The sequence below is a fragment of the Mangifera indica genome, chromosome 4, assembly GCF_011075055.1.
Source record: "Mangifera indica cultivar Alphonso chromosome 4, CATAS_Mindica_2.1, whole genome shotgun sequence".
NCBI classification, from domain to species: domain Eukaryota; kingdom Viridiplantae; phylum Streptophyta; class Magnoliopsida; order Sapindales; family Anacardiaceae; genus Mangifera; species Mangifera indica.
Window position 1 is genome coordinate 8,306,976 of NC_058140.1, and position 19,492 is coordinate 8,326,467.

The following is a 19,492-nucleotide window of genomic DNA, read 5'->3' on the forward strand; positions in this document are numbered from 1 at the left end:
AGGGGTTATGGATTTGTATATGGGTAAATTAATATATGATTGGTGATAATGATCTATGACATCTTCGTATGCCTAGGAGTCGAGATACCAGTGGTTGCGTCTTGTTTGGGTCATCATCAGCACCACTGAAAGCTGGGTTGCAGCATATAAACACTAAACGTGCAGTACACATGTCTAGCGAGTGTCCTGCTGCTAGAGGAGCAACGTGCACGCTGACGTGCGACGTGCATGAGCTCTAGTTGGTGTGCCTTTGTGCATCTAAGAGAGGCGAGATTTTGTGGATGAATTTTATTAACGAACAGTTGCACGCTAAATATACATCTTTGGGTTGATAAACTATGCGTGCATCCATATTTGTTATGGTGCACTTGCTTCATTTAAAATATATTCCAGCAACCCATAATTGCACCCATGCCAAGCATGTCATGTGTGTGTCAAATCCTAGGAAGGTAATTTTTGCAATATTCATAAACATGGGAATGGAGTTGGTGCCGGTAAGGGTTTGTAAAGGACCGGGCTAAGAAACATAGGCATAATTATAAGCATAGGCAATTACAAGTCATACTAGTGGTTAGTTGATGAGATGCCTTAGTCTTGATAACACATGAGTTGATTGATGAGATATCTCAACTTCTAATTGGAAGGTGGAATTAAATTGATTGGCAATAACGATGAAAGTGGCATTTTAGATGAGCGTCCGTTCGGACCATTTCCATTAGGAAGGAAAATCAACACCTTAGATAGGTGCTCAAATTTGATTAATATGGACATAAGAAGTACCTAAGACGAATGCCCTATCCAATACAAAGGTGTATGAGACACCTAAGATAGGTGTCCAACCAGTTGTATTAGCGACGTGTGTGACGATGAGACTTTGTCAAGAATATTCATAAGGAATATCATATTTACTATAAATGCCTACTAAGTATTACAACTCACATGTTTATTTTTGGGTGTTTCAGGTAAGAGAAACAATGAGATAGGTGGAGAGGCAAGTAGATTAGCACACTAAGCTATGCATTCAGTTGTAGTTATTTTCTTTTAGTAAATTATTGTGAAAGTCAATGTTTATGGGGTTCATGCACATTGGATTAATAATATTATTCGTAACTACTGAATTTCCTTTTTTGGACACCTTTTTGGGTACAAGTGTTTATTTTCAAGAAAGGCATAATATTTGTTCTTCATGAACATTAAATTGTTTCTTTTATTTATTTTTTATTTTACTACTAGGGTTGTGCTTCCAAAGCGGGATGTTATATTTTGGTATCAGAGCATTGGTGAAAATAGTTTTTTCATACAATGTGCATAAATTAGTAACCAATTGTTGATCGCTCCTACGCCTTAACCACTGTAAGTGATTTACTACTGTGATTATTGGTGTACCTCATTTTAAGTTCTATGTGGTTTTGTAGTATGAGGAGGTCCAATCAATCAAATGCTCCTATCGCAAAAGAGAGTCATTCTGAGGCATTGGTATCAAAACTAGAGTTGACACTCACACCAACATCGATCTTGATCTTGACACTAAGGATGGTTGAGCTGACTAAGATTAGGAACATTATTCAAGAGATGCTAAGAGAGCACCATGAGCTATCGACTAGTGTAAGGCATTTAGTTAAGGCACCAACAGTTTTGGTTGAACTACCACCTATTCAATAGTCTGCTCAGCCCCCAATCTAGTAGATGACTGATGTGAGGGGTTAAATGCACTGATATATAAACTAGCAGGCAGACATCAACCATCAAAGTTTAAGGGTACCAAGAATCTAACTATGGCTATTAAGTGGTTAAAGGTCTTGAAGGAGGTCATGGTCATCTTTACTATGCCAAACTAAGAAAAAGTCAAGTGTGTTGCTTATTTACTAAAAGGCATGCCAAGACTTGGTGGATACTCATGTCGACTACTTGCCTTATGGAAGGCATATCATGGGCCAATTTTAAGTGGATGTTCGATAAGGAGTACAGGTTAACAGATGCTATAAGGTCCTCGACCTAGGAGTTCTTAAACCTAAAATAGGGCAACATAAACATCCAAGAGTATCCACCTGATTCAGTGTTATTGTCATATATGCCTCAAGATTGATCAATATAGTTTATGGTAGGATGAGGATATCTGTCCAAGGACTTTGGGTTGACCTTGTTAAGGAGGCAATAATAAGGGACTATGCCCCTATTACTTATTCTGAGGCTCTAAATAAGGCCACGAGAGCAAAGATTATGTTAAATCGTGTGGACAAAGAAGAAGACTCATGGATGACAGACAGAGAGACCAATCGAGGTGTAGTTCCAACAAATGTTACCAGTTAGGGTAACAGAACTCCAAAAATTATATGGCCCTAACAGAACTCCAAAAATTAAAGAAGCAATTGTGAAGGCTACTTGATAGTGGGTTTATTCAGTCGAGTCATTTGTCATGGGGTGCACTGATCCTCTTTGTAAAAAGAAGGATTGATCAATGCGTATGTGTATCAATTACAAAAAGCTAAATCGAGTGACAGTAAAAAATAAATACCCATTACCAAGAATCGATGATTTGTTTGATTAGTTAAGAAAAGCTATAGTGTTTTCAAAAATAGACCTAAGATTTGGATATCATCAGGTACATATTACAAAAAGGGATATTCTGAAAATTTTATTTAGAAGCAGATATGAGCACTATGAGTTTATAGAGATGTCATTTGGGTTGACTAATTCTCTAATAGGCTTCATGGATCTTTAGAAGCAGATACGAGCATTATGAGTTTATAGTGATGTCATTCTAAAAAATTTATTTAGAAGTAGACTAATTCTCTAGCAAGTTTAAAACAAATTAAGCCATTTGTTTGACTCTCAAGCTAGATTGAGCCAAACTCTTTCTAGCTCAAGTATAGTCAGGTTTACAAAATGAGCTTACTCTCTTGGCTTAAGCTCGACTTGAGTTTGATCAAAACAAATTCAAGCTAAGCAAGACTATGCTAAGATAGCTTTTGAGATTGAACCAACTTGGTTAAAATTCAACCCCAATTATTGTTTGTTAGTCAACTAATGAAAACTTTTTAAAGGTCACTTAATCTTGAGTAAAAGAAACAATTCAACATTAAAAATTGAAAGAAAATAATGCAATAACATGTGATTATTTATATGAAAAACCTCTTTAATTTGAAGAGAGTAAAAAAGAAAAAAAAGATCAACTTAAATCCAAGTTATAATGTTGTACTTAAATATATGAATATTTGAATGTTTATTATTTAAGCATAAAAGTTAAAATTGTAGACTTGAAGATGTTCAATTTAACATGATTTTCAATTTTGATACATTTTAATAGCCCTCAATGATATTTTTGTTGTGAATTGTATAAAAACTTGTAATATGATCTTAATTCTTATTTTGAATATAACTTAGACCTTTTGTCAAAATCTCATAGGTATTTTTCATATGAAAAGATGTATCCAAAATCTTAATTTTTATTTTGAATATAACTTGGGTAATTTTAAGGGATAATGAAATAGTCAACTATGAGACACAATTGCAAACAACTTACACAAATTAGATAGTTATGATCTAGATACATGTATAACATTCAATGAAAGAAGAAAGAAAATACATGAAGACATTTAAAAAAAGATGCACAAATTATTGACTAATTTATGGATTTTATATATAAATTTTATGATGAAATTGGTGTTTGTGAAACAATTCAATAAAAGGATAGGAGTGCAACACTTTTTCACTTTGAAAATAGGTTTTAGCAAGTAAGATTAGATGTTTGAAAGTGAAGAGTTAATTAAGAATTTTAAGGAACACGAATTCTAGGCTATTTCTCGCACCATGTTTGGTCTCTAATGCATTTATTTATTTTTAATGCATCATACACTGAGTTTCTAACACCCTAACATGTTGAATAGTAAGGTTTTCACAATAAATCAGTTTATATAATATTGACACATCAATTCAACATACATAAACGGCCACATTCTTCTTTATGTAATTTTCTATGCATGATTGTACATATATTCAATTAAAACACAATCTAGAAACACTAGCCTCATATTCTCCAACCCTAAAAACAAGTCATCATATTCAAAATACTACATCAAACACAAGAAATTCAATATTTAAACTATTTTTTCTCCTTCTTGCTAAAATACATAAATGTGATCAAACTCATTATATCAATTTCTTAAGTAGATTGCATTAAACATTCTCAAGAGTAAAACAAATGTCTTATACAAATAGAATAGTCATTTTACTTGTTAGTTTCTTCCTTTTTAGTAGATTTGATACAGTTAATCTTCTTTCTCTCTTTCCTCCTATGCTTATGTCAAAAATCTCCCTTTGTTGGCTAGAAAAAGACCCATCGTCAGTCTCTCTCTCACTTTGGGTAAGGACAACACATAAAAGAGTTAAAACCATTGATTGTCAAATTGAAAATATCCCTAATTTGTCAATAACATCTGTTTTAAACTACATTTCTATAACATCATGCACAGGTGTGCATAGCCATTTTAAAATTTCCAACATGACACATTATCTATTCTAGTTAACATGGCATGCGATATGTAGGCATACACCTTATCATACATCCAGTCAAATCTACAATACTCATTCCATTTTCATTCAATAAAAAGACTAAAATACCCTTAAGGAATACTCACGGGGTGTTACACATCTTCAAATGCGCATATGTCACAAATTTGGTTCTAACCTTTAAATAACTTAACTAGAGTTTTAGAAACAATCTTGGTTGGAACTCAATTAAATATATACACTATTGTTTTAAGAGTTTAATCCATAATGATTTAGAAAGTTTTAAGTTCCTAAGCATACTTTGTACCATGCCTAATAAAGTTTGGTTTCTTCTTTTTGTGATACTATTTTGGTCTAGAGAGCCAGACATGGTTTATTAGGTAATTATCTCATGCTCTTTAAGAAACCCTAAAAATAGACCAAGTGTTTGTCTATCCTAATTGTATCAACCCTAATTTTCTCCACCTTTATCTAATCTTATAATCTTAATTTTCTTTTCATATTATTTCTATATTTCTTCCTTGAAAACCTTAAGCACGTTTAATGTTTCATTTTTGTTATGAAGCATGTAGAGAAACATGTGTCATAAATAATTATCAATAAATGAGATGAAATATCTCTAAATATAATTGTCCATATCTAGATAACAAATATTCATTTATATGAACTCTAATATGTCATAACTCCTTTTGACATCGTACTTTGACTTGTTTGTCTATTTTTCCTTTATATAATCCGTACAAGTATCAAAGTCAGTAAAAACTAAAGTATTGAGTATTTAATTATTTACTAACCTTTTAATTCTCTCTATGAAGATATATCCCAATTTCCAATGTCACACCATAGAGAAATTTTCATCTATTACACATTTTTAATGCCAATATTATTTTTAAATGCATTAGATTAAATGAAACATCAAATAATGTACCATTTCCAAAGATTGTAAATTTATAAAACAAACTAAATGTTGTTACAAAAATTTAAAGGAAAATCCTAAAGGTGGAACTCTCAAAATTGAAATCAAGTTTCTAGAGAAACTTGGAATATAAAATTTTAGTCCTAAATATAGAACAAAACCAATATCTAAAACTACTATGCATGATCCAATCGCTTTCACACATGAATGCATCTTGTTTCATAAACGGAAGCATTTTTCACTAGACATTGATTTCCATTGATTTGAAAAACCCTATAAGGTATTTAAAACATAAATTGTAGAACTAGAATGAATCTACCATATGATTGTAACACCCTTTTTCCAAAAGTATTGCCTTCCAAAAGAAGATGTCACTTATTAGACCATTTAAGTATGTATTTACTTAAAACACTCATGGATGAATCACATAAAAACTTGAATAACACTTTACTCATAAATTATGTAAATTATAAAAATACCCTTTTTTAACAAAAACTATCGAAAGCGTCCAAAAAATGTCTATAACATAAAAACATTAGTATCTTCATCATAGTGTATGTGGCCAAATGCATTAAAATAAAAGTCTATAACATAAACTAATAAGATAAGTAAAAAGACAGAATTGCCTCCTTAACTTTAAGCTTCCTAAACGTTAGTCATCTCATAGCCATCATGATTACTTCTATCTATAAACATGAAAGTAGAGGAGTAAGTGATAAAACACTTAGTAAGTAGGAGACTTCACTATTGTGATGTATCTCCAGCCACTTCAACATTTTTAGCCCCCAAGTACTTAGCCATGCACCACTCAACCTAAGTTAATGAAGGGAATGAGGGAAAAGCTCTATGCAAGTCCAAAAAACCTTTGCCATCTCCAATTTGGCCCAACTTTACTTTTGGGTGCACTCTCATTACTTGCATCCAAGGCCTTAATGAAATGAAAGCTTAAATGAGTCCAAAAAGCCAACTACAAGCCCACTTTGGAGGCCAAGTAGATGAGGCAGTCACTCATCACTTAAATTGGAGCCCAAGATGTCATGAAGCTCATTTAGTTGAATTGCAACTAAAAAGGAAGCAAGTAACTTTAGTTGGTAGACATAGTTCCACTTTTTAGGGAAAAATTGTTCCCTTTTGTTATTTTCTTCATTAATATGGTATGACTTTAGTTTATTTGATTGGCTAAGCTTAAATGAAGGGCATAGCTTACTTGTCTAATTAATGCTCATTTTGCCGCCACTTCCTCTTGTATATAAGAGTGGCTTTTTCACTTGTAAACTTTAGACTCCTTTGATAGTGAAGTTTTCAAGCAAAGCTTTGTAGCTTTTCTTTATTTCTTTGTTTCTTTATCCAATTCATCTTGGAGGAAGAATTGGTGGTGGAAGATCCTAAGGTTGGTGGAACTTTCCTTTATGCCTTGGTTAATTTTTGAAATCTAAAGTGTTAAGGTGTGAATGTGTGTTGTATGCCTCGGATATTGTTCACAGTGTATGATTTTACAATTTCCAATTTTTGCCAGCAAACTTTGAGACATATTTTGAATGTCTTGTTGATTGAGTTATGATTGCTATTATATACCATTAGAAAGCTCTTTGAATGTCTTTTCCATTGATATATAATTTGTATGATTTGAAAGTCATTTGATTGGTTAAAATTGAAAGACAAATTACTGTTGTGCCATATGAACAGTAATTTCCAGAATTGAGTTTGTGTGTTGTTGTATTGTCTTGATGAAAATGCACCATTTGGTATCAGAGCCTATGGTGTTTGTGTGATTTATTGACTGATTTCTACCTCCTAGAGCTACTGTTTACCATCAGAATTTACTGTTCACTATAAAGTTACTATTTATATAACCTTAATTTGCCTAAAACACAAACCTTCCTTAACCCAAACACTTACCAATACTCCCCCTAACCCTTAAACACTTATAACCATTAGTCTTTACCTACTAGCCATTACCAAAAATGTCTTATAAAAGAACTTCATCCTCATCCTCCTTACATCTTTATCCTTGGGAAATTTCCCACATGACACTAAAAGAAGAGGTCAAAGGAGAACTTAAGGACATTAGAGACCAAATGAATCAAATAATGCAAATGATTAGAGACTTGACCCTCACTCAAAGTCGGACACCCTTATCATAACCCCAAACTTCAACACCAAGCCAAATACCCCCTCCTCCACCTCACCCAACCCAACTACATCAACCAAAAAGACATATTAGACCTTCCTTTCCTCCTCTTAGACATCATAGGGAGGAATTGATGCTTCATGATTATTCAAGTGAGGAAGAGCAAGAGAGGCCACCTAGGAGAGAAAAGGATGATGATAGAGGTTTAAGGATTGAAATTCTGGAATTCGAAGGGAGCATGAGTTTGGATGATTTTGTTGATTGGTTACATGGTATAAAGAGAGTTTTTGAATATAAGGGTTATTTGGATAAGAAGAAATGTAAGTTTGCCATCTTGAAATTCAAGGATTATGCATCCTTGTGGTAGGAAAATCTTAAGAAGCAAAGGGAAAGGGATGGTAAAAAGAGAGTGAGATCTTTAGAGAAACTAAAGAAGCTTATGAAGAGAAGATTCCTCCTAGACAACCATAAACAAGATCTTTACCTCAAGCTACACACCCTTAAGCAAGGAAGTGATGAAGTAGAACATTACATAAGGGAGTTTAAGAAGCTATTAATGAAGAGTGAGCTATCAGAAGTGAAAGAGCAAACCATTGCAAGATTCATTGGTGGTTTAAACCAAGACATTGCTCATATGGTAGAGTTGCAACCATATTGCACTTTTGAAGATGTTTGTAAGTTGGTTATTAAGGTAGGAAGCAAAAGAAGGCCATGAAGTCTATAGTTGCCAAGACATTTACCAAGGAGACTTTATTCTCCAAAAATCCTCCTTTCAACAAGGGAACTACCTTTCAAAAGGGTTCCCCATCTAACTATAAGGCTACTGAAACCACTTCCAAGGAGAAAGGGAAAGAGAAGGTGGTAAAAGAGCTTTGTCATTGATAGAGATTCAAGCTATTGAAGAATCTCTTCAAGAAGATGAAGAAAATAAAGATTATGGCTATGAAGATGGAGCTGCCGAAGAAGAAGAAGAGGAGGTCATGCAAAGGGCTGATGAAGGAGAGATGTTAGTGATTAGAAGAGCGTTGCATTCCAAGTCCTTTTCACATAAGGAACAAAGGCTCCAAATTTTCCAATCAAGATGCACTATTGGAGGCAAGGTGTGTTCTTTAATTATAAATAGTGGAAATTGTGCAAATATGGCTTCATCTACATTAGTAGAGAAACTTGGATTGTCTGTCATACCTCATCCTCAACCATATAAGCTCCAATGGTTGAGCAATGAGACCAGCCTTCACGTAGCCAAACAAGTACTTGTTTCCTTCTCCATTGGCAAACAATACTAAGATGAGAATGTGTGTGATGTAGTTCTTATGGATGCATGCCATTTGTTGCTAAGGAGACCTTGGTAATTTGATAGAGAAGTAACTCATAATGGTAAAAAGAACACTTATTCCTTCAAATTCAAGGGGAAGACCATTACTTTGCTACCTCTTAGTCCCCAATAAGCTAATAAGGCTATCAAAGGGAAAAAAGCTAGAAGGGAGAGTATGTATATGAATGGGCAACAAGTAGAAAAGGCTCTTTTGAGTTTGCAACTTGTCTTTGCATTATTTATACTTGAAGGGGAAATCAAACATGAGAAGAAAAAAGCTCATCCCGTAGTTCAACCTCTCTTGGCCAAATTTGAAGATGTGATCCTACTAGAGTTCCATCCAGCCTGCCTCCTATAAGAGGCATTAAACATCAAATTGACTTGGTTCCAGGTGCACCATTGCCTAATAAGCCAGCCTATAGATGCAATCCCATGGAGACTAAAGAGTTACAAAGGCAAGTGGAAGAATTGATTGAAAAAGGCTTTGTAAGGCCTAGCATGAGTCTATGTTTCGTTCCGACCCTACTTGTTCCCAAGAAAGATGGCTCATATAAGATGTGTATGGATAGTAGAGCCATTAACAATATAACCATCAAGTATAGGTATCCTATCCTTAAACTTGATGATATGCTTGATGAGTTACATGGTGCTTGTGTCTTCTCCAAAATTGATCTAAGGAGTGGCTACCATCAAATAAGGATGAAAGAAGGAGATGAATGGAAGATAGCTTTCAAGACTAAGAAAGGCTTATATGAGTAGTTGGTTATACCCTTTGGCCTTTCAAATGCTCCAAGCACCTTCATGAGACTTATGAATAAGGTACTCAAACCTTTCATTAGCTCTTTTGTTGTTGTGTATTTTGATGACATATAAATGTATAGCAAAACTTGTGATGATTATGTCTTGCACTTGAGGAGTGTTTTTGATGTATTGAGAAAGAATAAGTTGTATGCAAAGGAAGAGAAGTGTGAATTCTTTGTAGACCAAGTTATGTTCCTTGGATATGTAGTTTCCAAATATGGCATCCAAGTAGATCAATCCAAGGTAGAAGCCATTAAAACTTGGCCCCAACCGAAGACTCTTACTGAAGTAAGGAGCTTCCATCACTGAATGCATGAAGAAGAATGGGTTTGAATGTCCATGACAGCCTCCAAAGCATTTGAGGAGATTAAAAAAAGGTTATGTGAAGCCCTCATCTTAGCCTTACCTGACTTTGATAAAGTATTTGAAGTGGAGTGCGATGTTGGTGGAGTTGGCATTGGGGCAGTCCTCACTCAAGCTAAAAGACCCATAGTTTATTTTAGTGAGAAGCTTAATGATACAAAGAGGAGATATTCTACCTATGATAAAGAATTTTATGCTATTGTTAGGGCCTTAGATCATTGGAGTCATTACTTAAGGCCTAAGCAATTTGTTCTCCATTCAGATCATTAAGAAGTTTCTTAGTAGCCAACAAAAGATAAGTGCAAGGTATGCTAAATGGGTAGAATTCCTTCAATCTTTTTCTTTTATTTTTTCCTATAAGTAAGGAGCTTCTAATGTAGTTGTTGATGCACTCTCAAGGAGACATTATCTATTATCCATACTTGATGCACGGGTCCTTAGGTTTCAACTCATGAAAGATTATTATCATGAAGATGAAGAGCTTGAAGAGATCTTGAAGAAGTGTTCAATGGGTGCCTATGAAGACTACACTGTCCAAGATGGTTTCCTCTTCAAAGGAACCAAATTATGCATACCTAAGGGTTCTTTTAAAGAGCTTCTCATTAGGGAGACACATGGTGGTGGGTTGGCAGGTCATTTTGGCATAAATAAAACCTTGGAGATGCTTAATGAACATTTCTATTGGCCTAAGATGGTTGGTGACGTCCAAGCAATATGTGTTAGTTTTCGTAGGTATAGGTGGTTCATCCTTCTGAATGACATAATCAATGTCTGTACATCCTAATTGGAGAAAAACTCTCTTTTGAAATTTTATAACTATCACCACTTAAATAAAGAATATTACATATATTATCTGAGAAATTCGTAGGTTAAAAAATTATAAATAAAGTAAAAGCATTCATGCTTATGTCAATAAATTAAGACAAACAAATACATATATCATGTTTTATCAATGTAAAACATACTATAAATATATAAACCAAATAATATTAAACTTGTATGTCGATTAAGTTTTTAATTTAAGTAGCTTCATATATAAACTTTATGATAAAAGTATCAAATTATATTTCTTTTTTTAATTCATGTAGGTATATTAAGAAAAATATTTTGTTATTTTATCCTAATTAATCACATAAATATGTAAAAGTTCTGGTATGATAAAACTTATTATATTTATAATGATTAATTATAATTGATGTCATATTACAATATGTGATCCTAGACTATATAATATATAAAAATTTTTGACATAATAAAGGATGTTGTGGTTAATTCATGATTAAAAAAAATTTTATACACATCATATGACATCTAATTTTATATATATCAATATCTAATAAAAAATAATTTCATTTATGCAAAAAATTAATCTATATAATGAATTAACAGAAAATTTCATTTACATAATAAAAAGAAACTATATAAATTAGATAAAAAGAACTGAAATAAACCAATTTTTTAATAAAATTCGGTTTGCAATTTTCTTAAAATATGTATTTTGTAAAAAAAAAAAAAAAAAAAGAAAGCAAATTTAAAAATCAAAATGAGGTTGCAACCCGTTGGAAGACAAAGCCATAATTTCATGTGAGTGGACATAAATGCCAAAATTTTGCAAACCTTAATTTGGCTTAGTTTAATATAAAAAATAATAATATTGGACCAACAACAAAACTATGTGTATATATTTTGAGTATACAAAATAAGTATATAAATAATATCTTATCATTTGATTGAGTAATTTTAAATTAATTCAATCATATGATAATACAATATTTGTACATTAATTTTGTATACTCAATATATGCATGTCCCGTTACTCATTTGACCAATGCCTAAAAGTTTTGTAGTGCTGTAATTGACTAGCCATACTCGCACTGAGCGGTGTATGCGAGTTCGAATTGCATTGCACTAATACTCCGGTGTGTCCTTTTATTAAATTTGTCGTTTTGAATTAATTCAAACAATCAATTTAGGCTTAAAATAATTTTGTCAAGATAAAATATGATTGGTTTTAACATAGAATGTCAACACTAAAATAAAACAGATTATGCATGCTCATGTATTACATATTAGACATTCTGAATATTCTATCTTTATATTTAAATTGAATTGTATACAAATAAAATCAGATTAAATAATGTGGAATTTGAAAAACTAACATGGCGCTGTTGCTTAGTGTTGAATTGCAGCAGCCTTATACTACTAAATGCACAACATTTTCAGACTATATGAATCACACAATTGATGGTGTATGTGTATTACCATTCTTTAGTGTGGGTACATATATACTGACCTTACATTTTTCCCATCAAAGGATGTAACTGAAAGGGAAGTGCACATATGAATATGAACTACCTTATGGACTGAATTACTGTTGGAGCAGTTGTTGGAGATGACTCAATTAACAGTAAGTGAGCAGTTAAGAATGACAGTAGAGAGAAACAAACATTAAATGGTAGCTCTTGTGAATACCAATAGCAAATAGGTTGGCATTCTCAAACATCATTTTCGAATTAATTTTAGTGGATGGACGACAAGATTTTAATGTAAAAGAGCAACTACTCACTTGACTGTGAATTATAAGGGAAGATTCATTGTATTTTTGTTTTTCTGTGGTCAATATTTAATTTTCTTATTTTTTTTTCCCTTAGCGATATGGACTTGAGTTTAGAGAGAACGATTAAGAAAGAGTGGGCATTAACACCCAACAAATCTGCATGCAGCCATAATTCTTTATATTAATGAAGAGAAATTATCACTTAGAGGAACATGTATGGTGGTACCACAGAGATACCTGCCATCCGTACCACATACCAATACGTTATTATCACATGTTAAAGTTTTGTTTAGAGACAATTTCTGTCATAAAATAATATGAATCAACTAACCTCTAATTGTCCTTGTTTAAAAAAAAAAAAAACAGAGAGAGGGAGAGAGAGAATACACAGGTCTACTAAATCCAACAAGATTCGGTATAATTTAATTAAACTGTTAAATCATAATGTTAAATGTGAAACTATTGAATCTAATATAGTCTAGTGTTATATATCAGTAAACATATACTTTATTGTTTCATTAAAAATATAATTGGAAATAGATTTGATTTTGTAACTGTTATGAGGTCCAATTAAACATTCCGAAATCAACTAATTAAAGTACATTATTGATTTGATTTTATAGGGAGTCTCCTAGAAAGTGAAAATCGAGTTACTTTATAGAGATTCAATAATTAGTGATAAAATTCTAGTTGGTTAGACAGTGATACTGAAAGGCAAATAGATAATGGCAGATTTGATAATGTTTAATATGTCATACTTTGATATAATCTTGGGGACTTGCGAGGTTGCACCCCGTTGCAAATTTCTCCTACAGTGGGATAAGAGCGATGATGATAGGTGATAACATATGCCTCAAGATAAGATTTTTAGATGAGGTACCCTCACTTATGACTTAAAGTTGGTAGAGGTGGCGTTTGCACTGAAGATGTGAAGACACAACCTGTATAAGATAAGATGTAATATTTACACCAATCATAAGAGTCTAAGGTACATGTTCACTTAAAAAGAGCTCAATATGAGACAAAGAAAGTGGTTAGAGTTTGTGAAAAACTATGATTGTGATATCAAGCACCAATCGGGTAAAACTAGTATGACAGCATATGCTTTGAGTAGAAAAGTGTCTCTATCACAAATATCAGTTGATAGGGTGTTTCAACAAGAGATATACAAGGAACAAATAAAGATGGTCATCAAGGCATTAGCAATACTAAAGATCAAATCTACACCATTGGAGGTGCTCAAAGTCAGACAAGTATCTTATAATCAGTGTAAGCATATGGCCTTGAGATTGATTTCTAGATGGTTGATAGGATTTTAAAATCCAGAGGTCAAGTATTTGTTTCTTAAGATGAGGATTTTTTAGAGGTTTATATTGTACTTTACACGACCCATCCTAAAAGTATAAAGATATACCAAGATTTGAGGAGTTTCTAATGGTCGTGGATGAAGAGATATATAGCTAAGTTTGTTGCTAGATGTCTTGCCTACTAGTAAGTTAAAATTGAGCATAAAAGACCGTTAGGGTTATTATAGCCTCTAAATGTACCATAATTGAAATAAGAGCATATTTTCATGGACTTCATGTTAGGGTAATGCCCTAGAGACAATCAGATATGTGTTTGTGTAACTTGTAATTAATTATTCATTATTAATAAGGATTTCTTTAGTTATTCATTATGCATAAGTTTACATTATATTCATACAATTGATATGTCCTTAGAATAGAAAACCTTGATGAAGGAATCAGATGATTAATCGTGAGAACTCTACGCATACATTAGGTAGTCTTTCTAGAAACTCTGTAATTCTGACATTACCCTAACCAAGGGCATAATAATTTTAGGGAGCAAAGTGTTATTTAGGTAAAGGGTATTTTTGTCTTTTCACTAATTTAAAAAAATGAACATATTTGGTTAAAAAATTTAACAAATGAGTGGAAAATTTGTTTTTCAAACTTAAAAGGTAAATTTTTATCATTTCATCAAACCTTAGGTGAGAAATAGTCGTTTGGCGTCCAAAAAAACTTGTATATAAAAAGAGAGGAGGACATTGAAGATATATCTTGTATTATTTTTACATTATACTTAGACTAATGAGAATACTATGAAGGTAGGTATTTTAATCATCTGGTTGAATCATGTAAAAAATTTAGTTTCTCATCAATTTCTTTTACCTATTACAATTTATCCTCTCACATACCCGTAGTAAACTTATATGAGTCCTCTCATATTTTAATCATTGTTACTGTATGATATAGGACAAGCATTGTTGGGATTGTAATAATGTTTACAAGGACGCAAAAGAGTTGATATCATTCAACCAACAAAGGGTTGGATGAAAAGGACGAATGAGAACATTGTAGAAATAAGTCAAAGGCAAGATGGAGGATGGGTGGAGGACGTGGCAACCAAGAATGACATGGCAACATGTTTAGCGTGACATGGCAAAGTGATGGGGTGTGCTTATGTAGCATGAGGTGACTTGTTTATGTGGTATGTTTATGTGGCAAACCATGTGGAGACAAGTTCCCTAGTCTAGTATAGTTATTGAATATTTTATTAATATTATTTTTTTAATAATTTCAAAAGTCTTATTTTGAGTTTAGAAATATTTTATGTTTTGAAAGCTATTAAAATAAAGAGTTTCAGGAAGCTATTGTTTAGAAAAGTTCAATTAAAATAGTTTTCTTAGTCTAATTATGAGAAATAAGGGTATATAAAAAAATGAGTCTTATCATTTAAAACAAATCAATAAATCAATTCAAATTATTAATAAAATTTATATTTGAGTTCTTAATAATTGTTTAACAACGATTACATTAAATTATTGTTTATTTCTTTTTCTGTCCTTATGAACAATATCACAACCTTATCAACGATTGTCTTATGTCATTGTAGATTATTTTATGCAAGGTTATAAATTACATATATCAAATAATGATAAAAAATCGTATAAAGAGTGTACAAACACAAAACTGGATCTCTTTTGATAGTCAATAACAAATTTAACTTCGTATCTTAGATAAATTGATTGTAGTTGTTGAATGGTGGGATATATATTTTAATAAATAAATAAATGAGATGAAGAAATGACCTAAATAAGAAAAAACCGATCTTTGTTGATAATGTAGAAACATCGAGGGAGAGTATATAAAAATCTCACAAGATCGACTATCACTAAAGATTGATGTTCTTCTTTAGAGTAGATTATTCTGTCGCGGTTGGCCTCTTATTTTGGTTGCTTTGTGACACTTCTGTGGAATTCTTTCTTTGCTTCTGGCCAATAGATAGGCTATCAAGAGATGTTTGTTCTTGCAGTAGCACCGTTGTTTGTTAGGTTCGTTGTAGGTTTATTTCTATCCAAGGGGTTTGTCATGTTGTAGAAGAACCTCCGTGGGGCTTTGTATAGGCTGTTTTTGCTTTAATGAATTTTACTTCTGAAAAAAAAAGGCAAGAAAAATTACGGTGGCAGAGAGAAATATAAAAATGGCACAGAAAAGGACAATGAGTAGATACATTGAGTTATGATAATAAAAGTTGAAGCTAGGTACATTTGAAAATATTTATATAGATAAAATTATTTTAATATTTTTTATATAATTTAAATTTTTGATAATTTATAATTATATAATTAAATAATTTTAAATTAAAAATAAAATAATATTTAATTATATAATAATATATTATTTATATATTTAAATTATATATAAAAATAATGATCTACGAAATAGGTAAAGACAAAACATATTTATGCATATGGTTGGGTGATAACTATCCGACAACCTATTTCAACTAGACTTTATGGACCATGGGCGCGTGGCACCAGCCCATCCTTTCCACTTTCATTCTTTTTTTTAGATTTATGCCTTTCATGACCATTATCACCCTCTTTCTCTTTCAAAAACATTTTAAACACCATGGATGCCCATTTTCTAATTTCTGTAGATTTAACATGAGACATCACTCAACAATAATTCAATTATCATTTTTGCCATTTTATTAGCACATTTTACACTTGATCAAATATATTAAAGATCAAAATCGTATATTGTTTAATTTAGATATCTAGAGGGGTTAATTGTTATTAGTAATAGTTCAGGAGAAATATGTAATTGGTTAAACGAATGTTTTGATTAGTTGTTTATTAAAAGCCAAAAAAAAAAGAGAAAGGACTTGATGGTAATGACATAAACTGATTATATTACGAATATGAATTATGTAAATAAATAAATATCATTTAGATTTAAATTCATTAAATAACTTTTTAATGTTATTTAATGTTAGGAGGTATTTAATATTTTTAGACAATATTATAATGTTTTCTGAATGAAATAATGATTTTTAATGCCAACAAATTTAACAATAAAAATAAAATAAAATTTTAATTAAAACAACGAAATTTATTTTGTTGTCTTGGAACATAATATTAATATGTTGGACAACAAAATTTTAATATGTCTATATATATATAGAGAGAGAGAGAGAGACACACACACACACACACACACAATTGATTTATAAAATGAAATGGTGTTTACATGAAAATAGATCATATTTTGTGCAATGAACTAAGATTTCGAAAAAACAAGTAGATAGTATATGATGTTGGAATAATATGAGCATATATTGATTAAATATTTTTCTTTATTTAATACAACTAAGTAAATGTGTAGTCTGAAAAGATTTCATTTTTATGGGTCCAATGTGATCATATAGAAACAAAGTGATACACTTTATAGTGTAATTGTGAATTTTGGCTTATAAGTGTGGGTTAATATAATGTTATTGGGCTTTGATGGGAGAGTCTAATTGACCTTTTTACCCTTTTAGTAACAAAAGGGAATAGACAAGTTCCCCTTCTTAGGAAAAAAAAAATTAATGCATAACTTTAATTGGCACCCCTTCTACAACGTACTTTAAAAAAGTTTAGGAAAGAAGATTTTGCTCTGAGATTGACAATTAATCCTTTCTACATCAAATCTTTGCAACAAAATGGTGTATACAATTTTGTCTTTATCTTTACTCTTCCAATTGTAGTGTTTTACAATTAAATGCGTTTAAGTTATGAATTTGGGTAAAAATTCAATGTTTTGTAATTTTAGTAGTAGGTGTTAAATTTTGTTTTTCTACCTAAATATAATGCATTCTTTATAATAAATATAATTGCCAAATTACCCAAAGAAGGAATTAATAAGAAACTCTATTTATTCGATGTAATGTGGGTAAGTGTAATAATGTTTGTTTAGTTGTAGTTATGGTTACGGGAACATTAGTTAGAATAGTTCATGGAAAAAAATAGAAAACAGAAACATAAATCCATGATGATGATGTACAACCATCCATTTAAACTCTGTCTCTCTCAAAGCTTAAAAAACCCTACCCTTTCTCTCAACATTCACTTGTCTGCAATTTACTCACTCATTTTCCCATCTTCTCTCCAATGAACCAAACTTCAGCAACCCCAATGCTCTCAATCCTCCTAGATTGGTTTGTCAACGACCCAAAAATCCTTCATTTTTCATGGGTTAAAGGCGAAACTCCAGCCTCATCCCCTCAATTTCTAACTCTCACTGTTGTCTCTTATCTCTCCGTCACCCTTTTCCTCTCTCAAAACCATCCCATCTTCATTGCACCCCCACGCCTCCGACGAATCACCGTCGTCCACAACATCATCCTCATTGTGCTTTCCCTCATCATGGCCGTTGGTTGCCTCCTCTCCATCTTCTTCCATGCCCCAAGCATACACCATGTGTTATGTTATCCCAAAGACGTCGAGCCAAAAGGCCCTCTCTTCTTCTGGGCCTACGTTTTTTACCTCTCCAAGATTTATGAATATGTTGATACATTTCTTATCGTTGTGAGTAAATCGATGAAACGTCTCTCGTTTCTCCACGTTTACCACCATACCACGGTCGTCATAATGTGTTACATTGGGCTGCATACATCGCAATCTTCCTTTCCAGTGGTGCTTGTTACGAATTGTATGGTGCACGTGATCATGTATTACTATTATTTATTATGCGCCATTGGAAAACGTCCGAATTGGAAAAGATTAGTCACTGATATTCAGATTTTGCAGTTTTTTGCGAGCTTCATAAACATGGCTATTGTATTTTTCTTCCATTTCACAGGATCAGGCTGCTCCGGCATCTGGGGTTATTGCTTCAGTATGGCTTTCATTATCACGCTTTTGGTTTTATTCATTGATTTTCACTTCAAAAATTATAACGCCAAGAAAGATATGTAAGTGATGGATGGATAAATCGATGAAGAGTATTTGGAAGAGGGTTTTAATTAATATTTTCAGTGTTCTTCATTTATGATAATTAATATTTTATGCCAAGTAGAAGTGAAGAAGTGAAGTAGTCAAGATGGCTAGCACGTAAAAATCTTCATGGTTTAATTACATGGTATTTTTTTGAATTAATATTATTAGATGCATAGTTTGACTTTATGTGAACTCATCAGTGTGATATTAAATGTTTGTACGACTCTTCAAGTTTAGCCATGTGAGAGATTTATTTGTCAGTGACGATACTTGATAGAAAAAAATTATGGATGATCGAGTTTATTTTCATATTGTAATAATAATAATATTTGAAATTCTTGTTTCACTTCCATATTTTTTATTTGGTAATTGACTATCTTTAATAATTTGGTTGTAATTATTCAACTTGATTATAGGATTAAAATTTGTCCATACTTCATTATCCTTTAACAATGATCGATCATGGATATACGAAGGCATTGAAACCTTTGTGGAGAGCTAATTATATGCAATGTTAATATATTCTCCTACTTATTATTTTCTTTTTTGAACGTTCATAAAAATAGAAAGTCAACTGAATTGCAACTTCTTTTTTTATTTTGTAAGTCTCAAGAGTAAAGCGATAGAGCAAG

The 19,492-nt window shown here is 32.0% G+C and overlaps 1 protein-coding gene across 1 annotated transcript; it reads left to right on the forward strand.

Annotated features, from left to right (window-relative positions):
* Positions 1-17,941: 17,941 nt before the first annotated feature.
* On the forward strand, positions 17,942-19,206 carry LOC123213417 (putative elongation of fatty acids protein DDB_G0272012). The gene has a single exon (XM_044632853.1). The coding sequence runs from the start codon at positions 18,033-18,035 to the stop codon at positions 18,837-18,839; it is 807 nt and encodes a 268-aa protein (XP_044488788.1). The 5' UTR covers positions 17,942-18,032; the 3' UTR covers positions 18,840-19,206.
* The last annotated feature ends 286 nt before the right edge of the window (positions 19,207-19,492 follow it).

Excerpts from the sequence above, each read along its gene's own strand:
- LOC123213417 (XM_044632853.1), top strand. The coding sequence starts at position 18,033 with ATGAACCAAACTTCAGCAACCCCAATGCTCTCAATCCTCCTAGATTGG.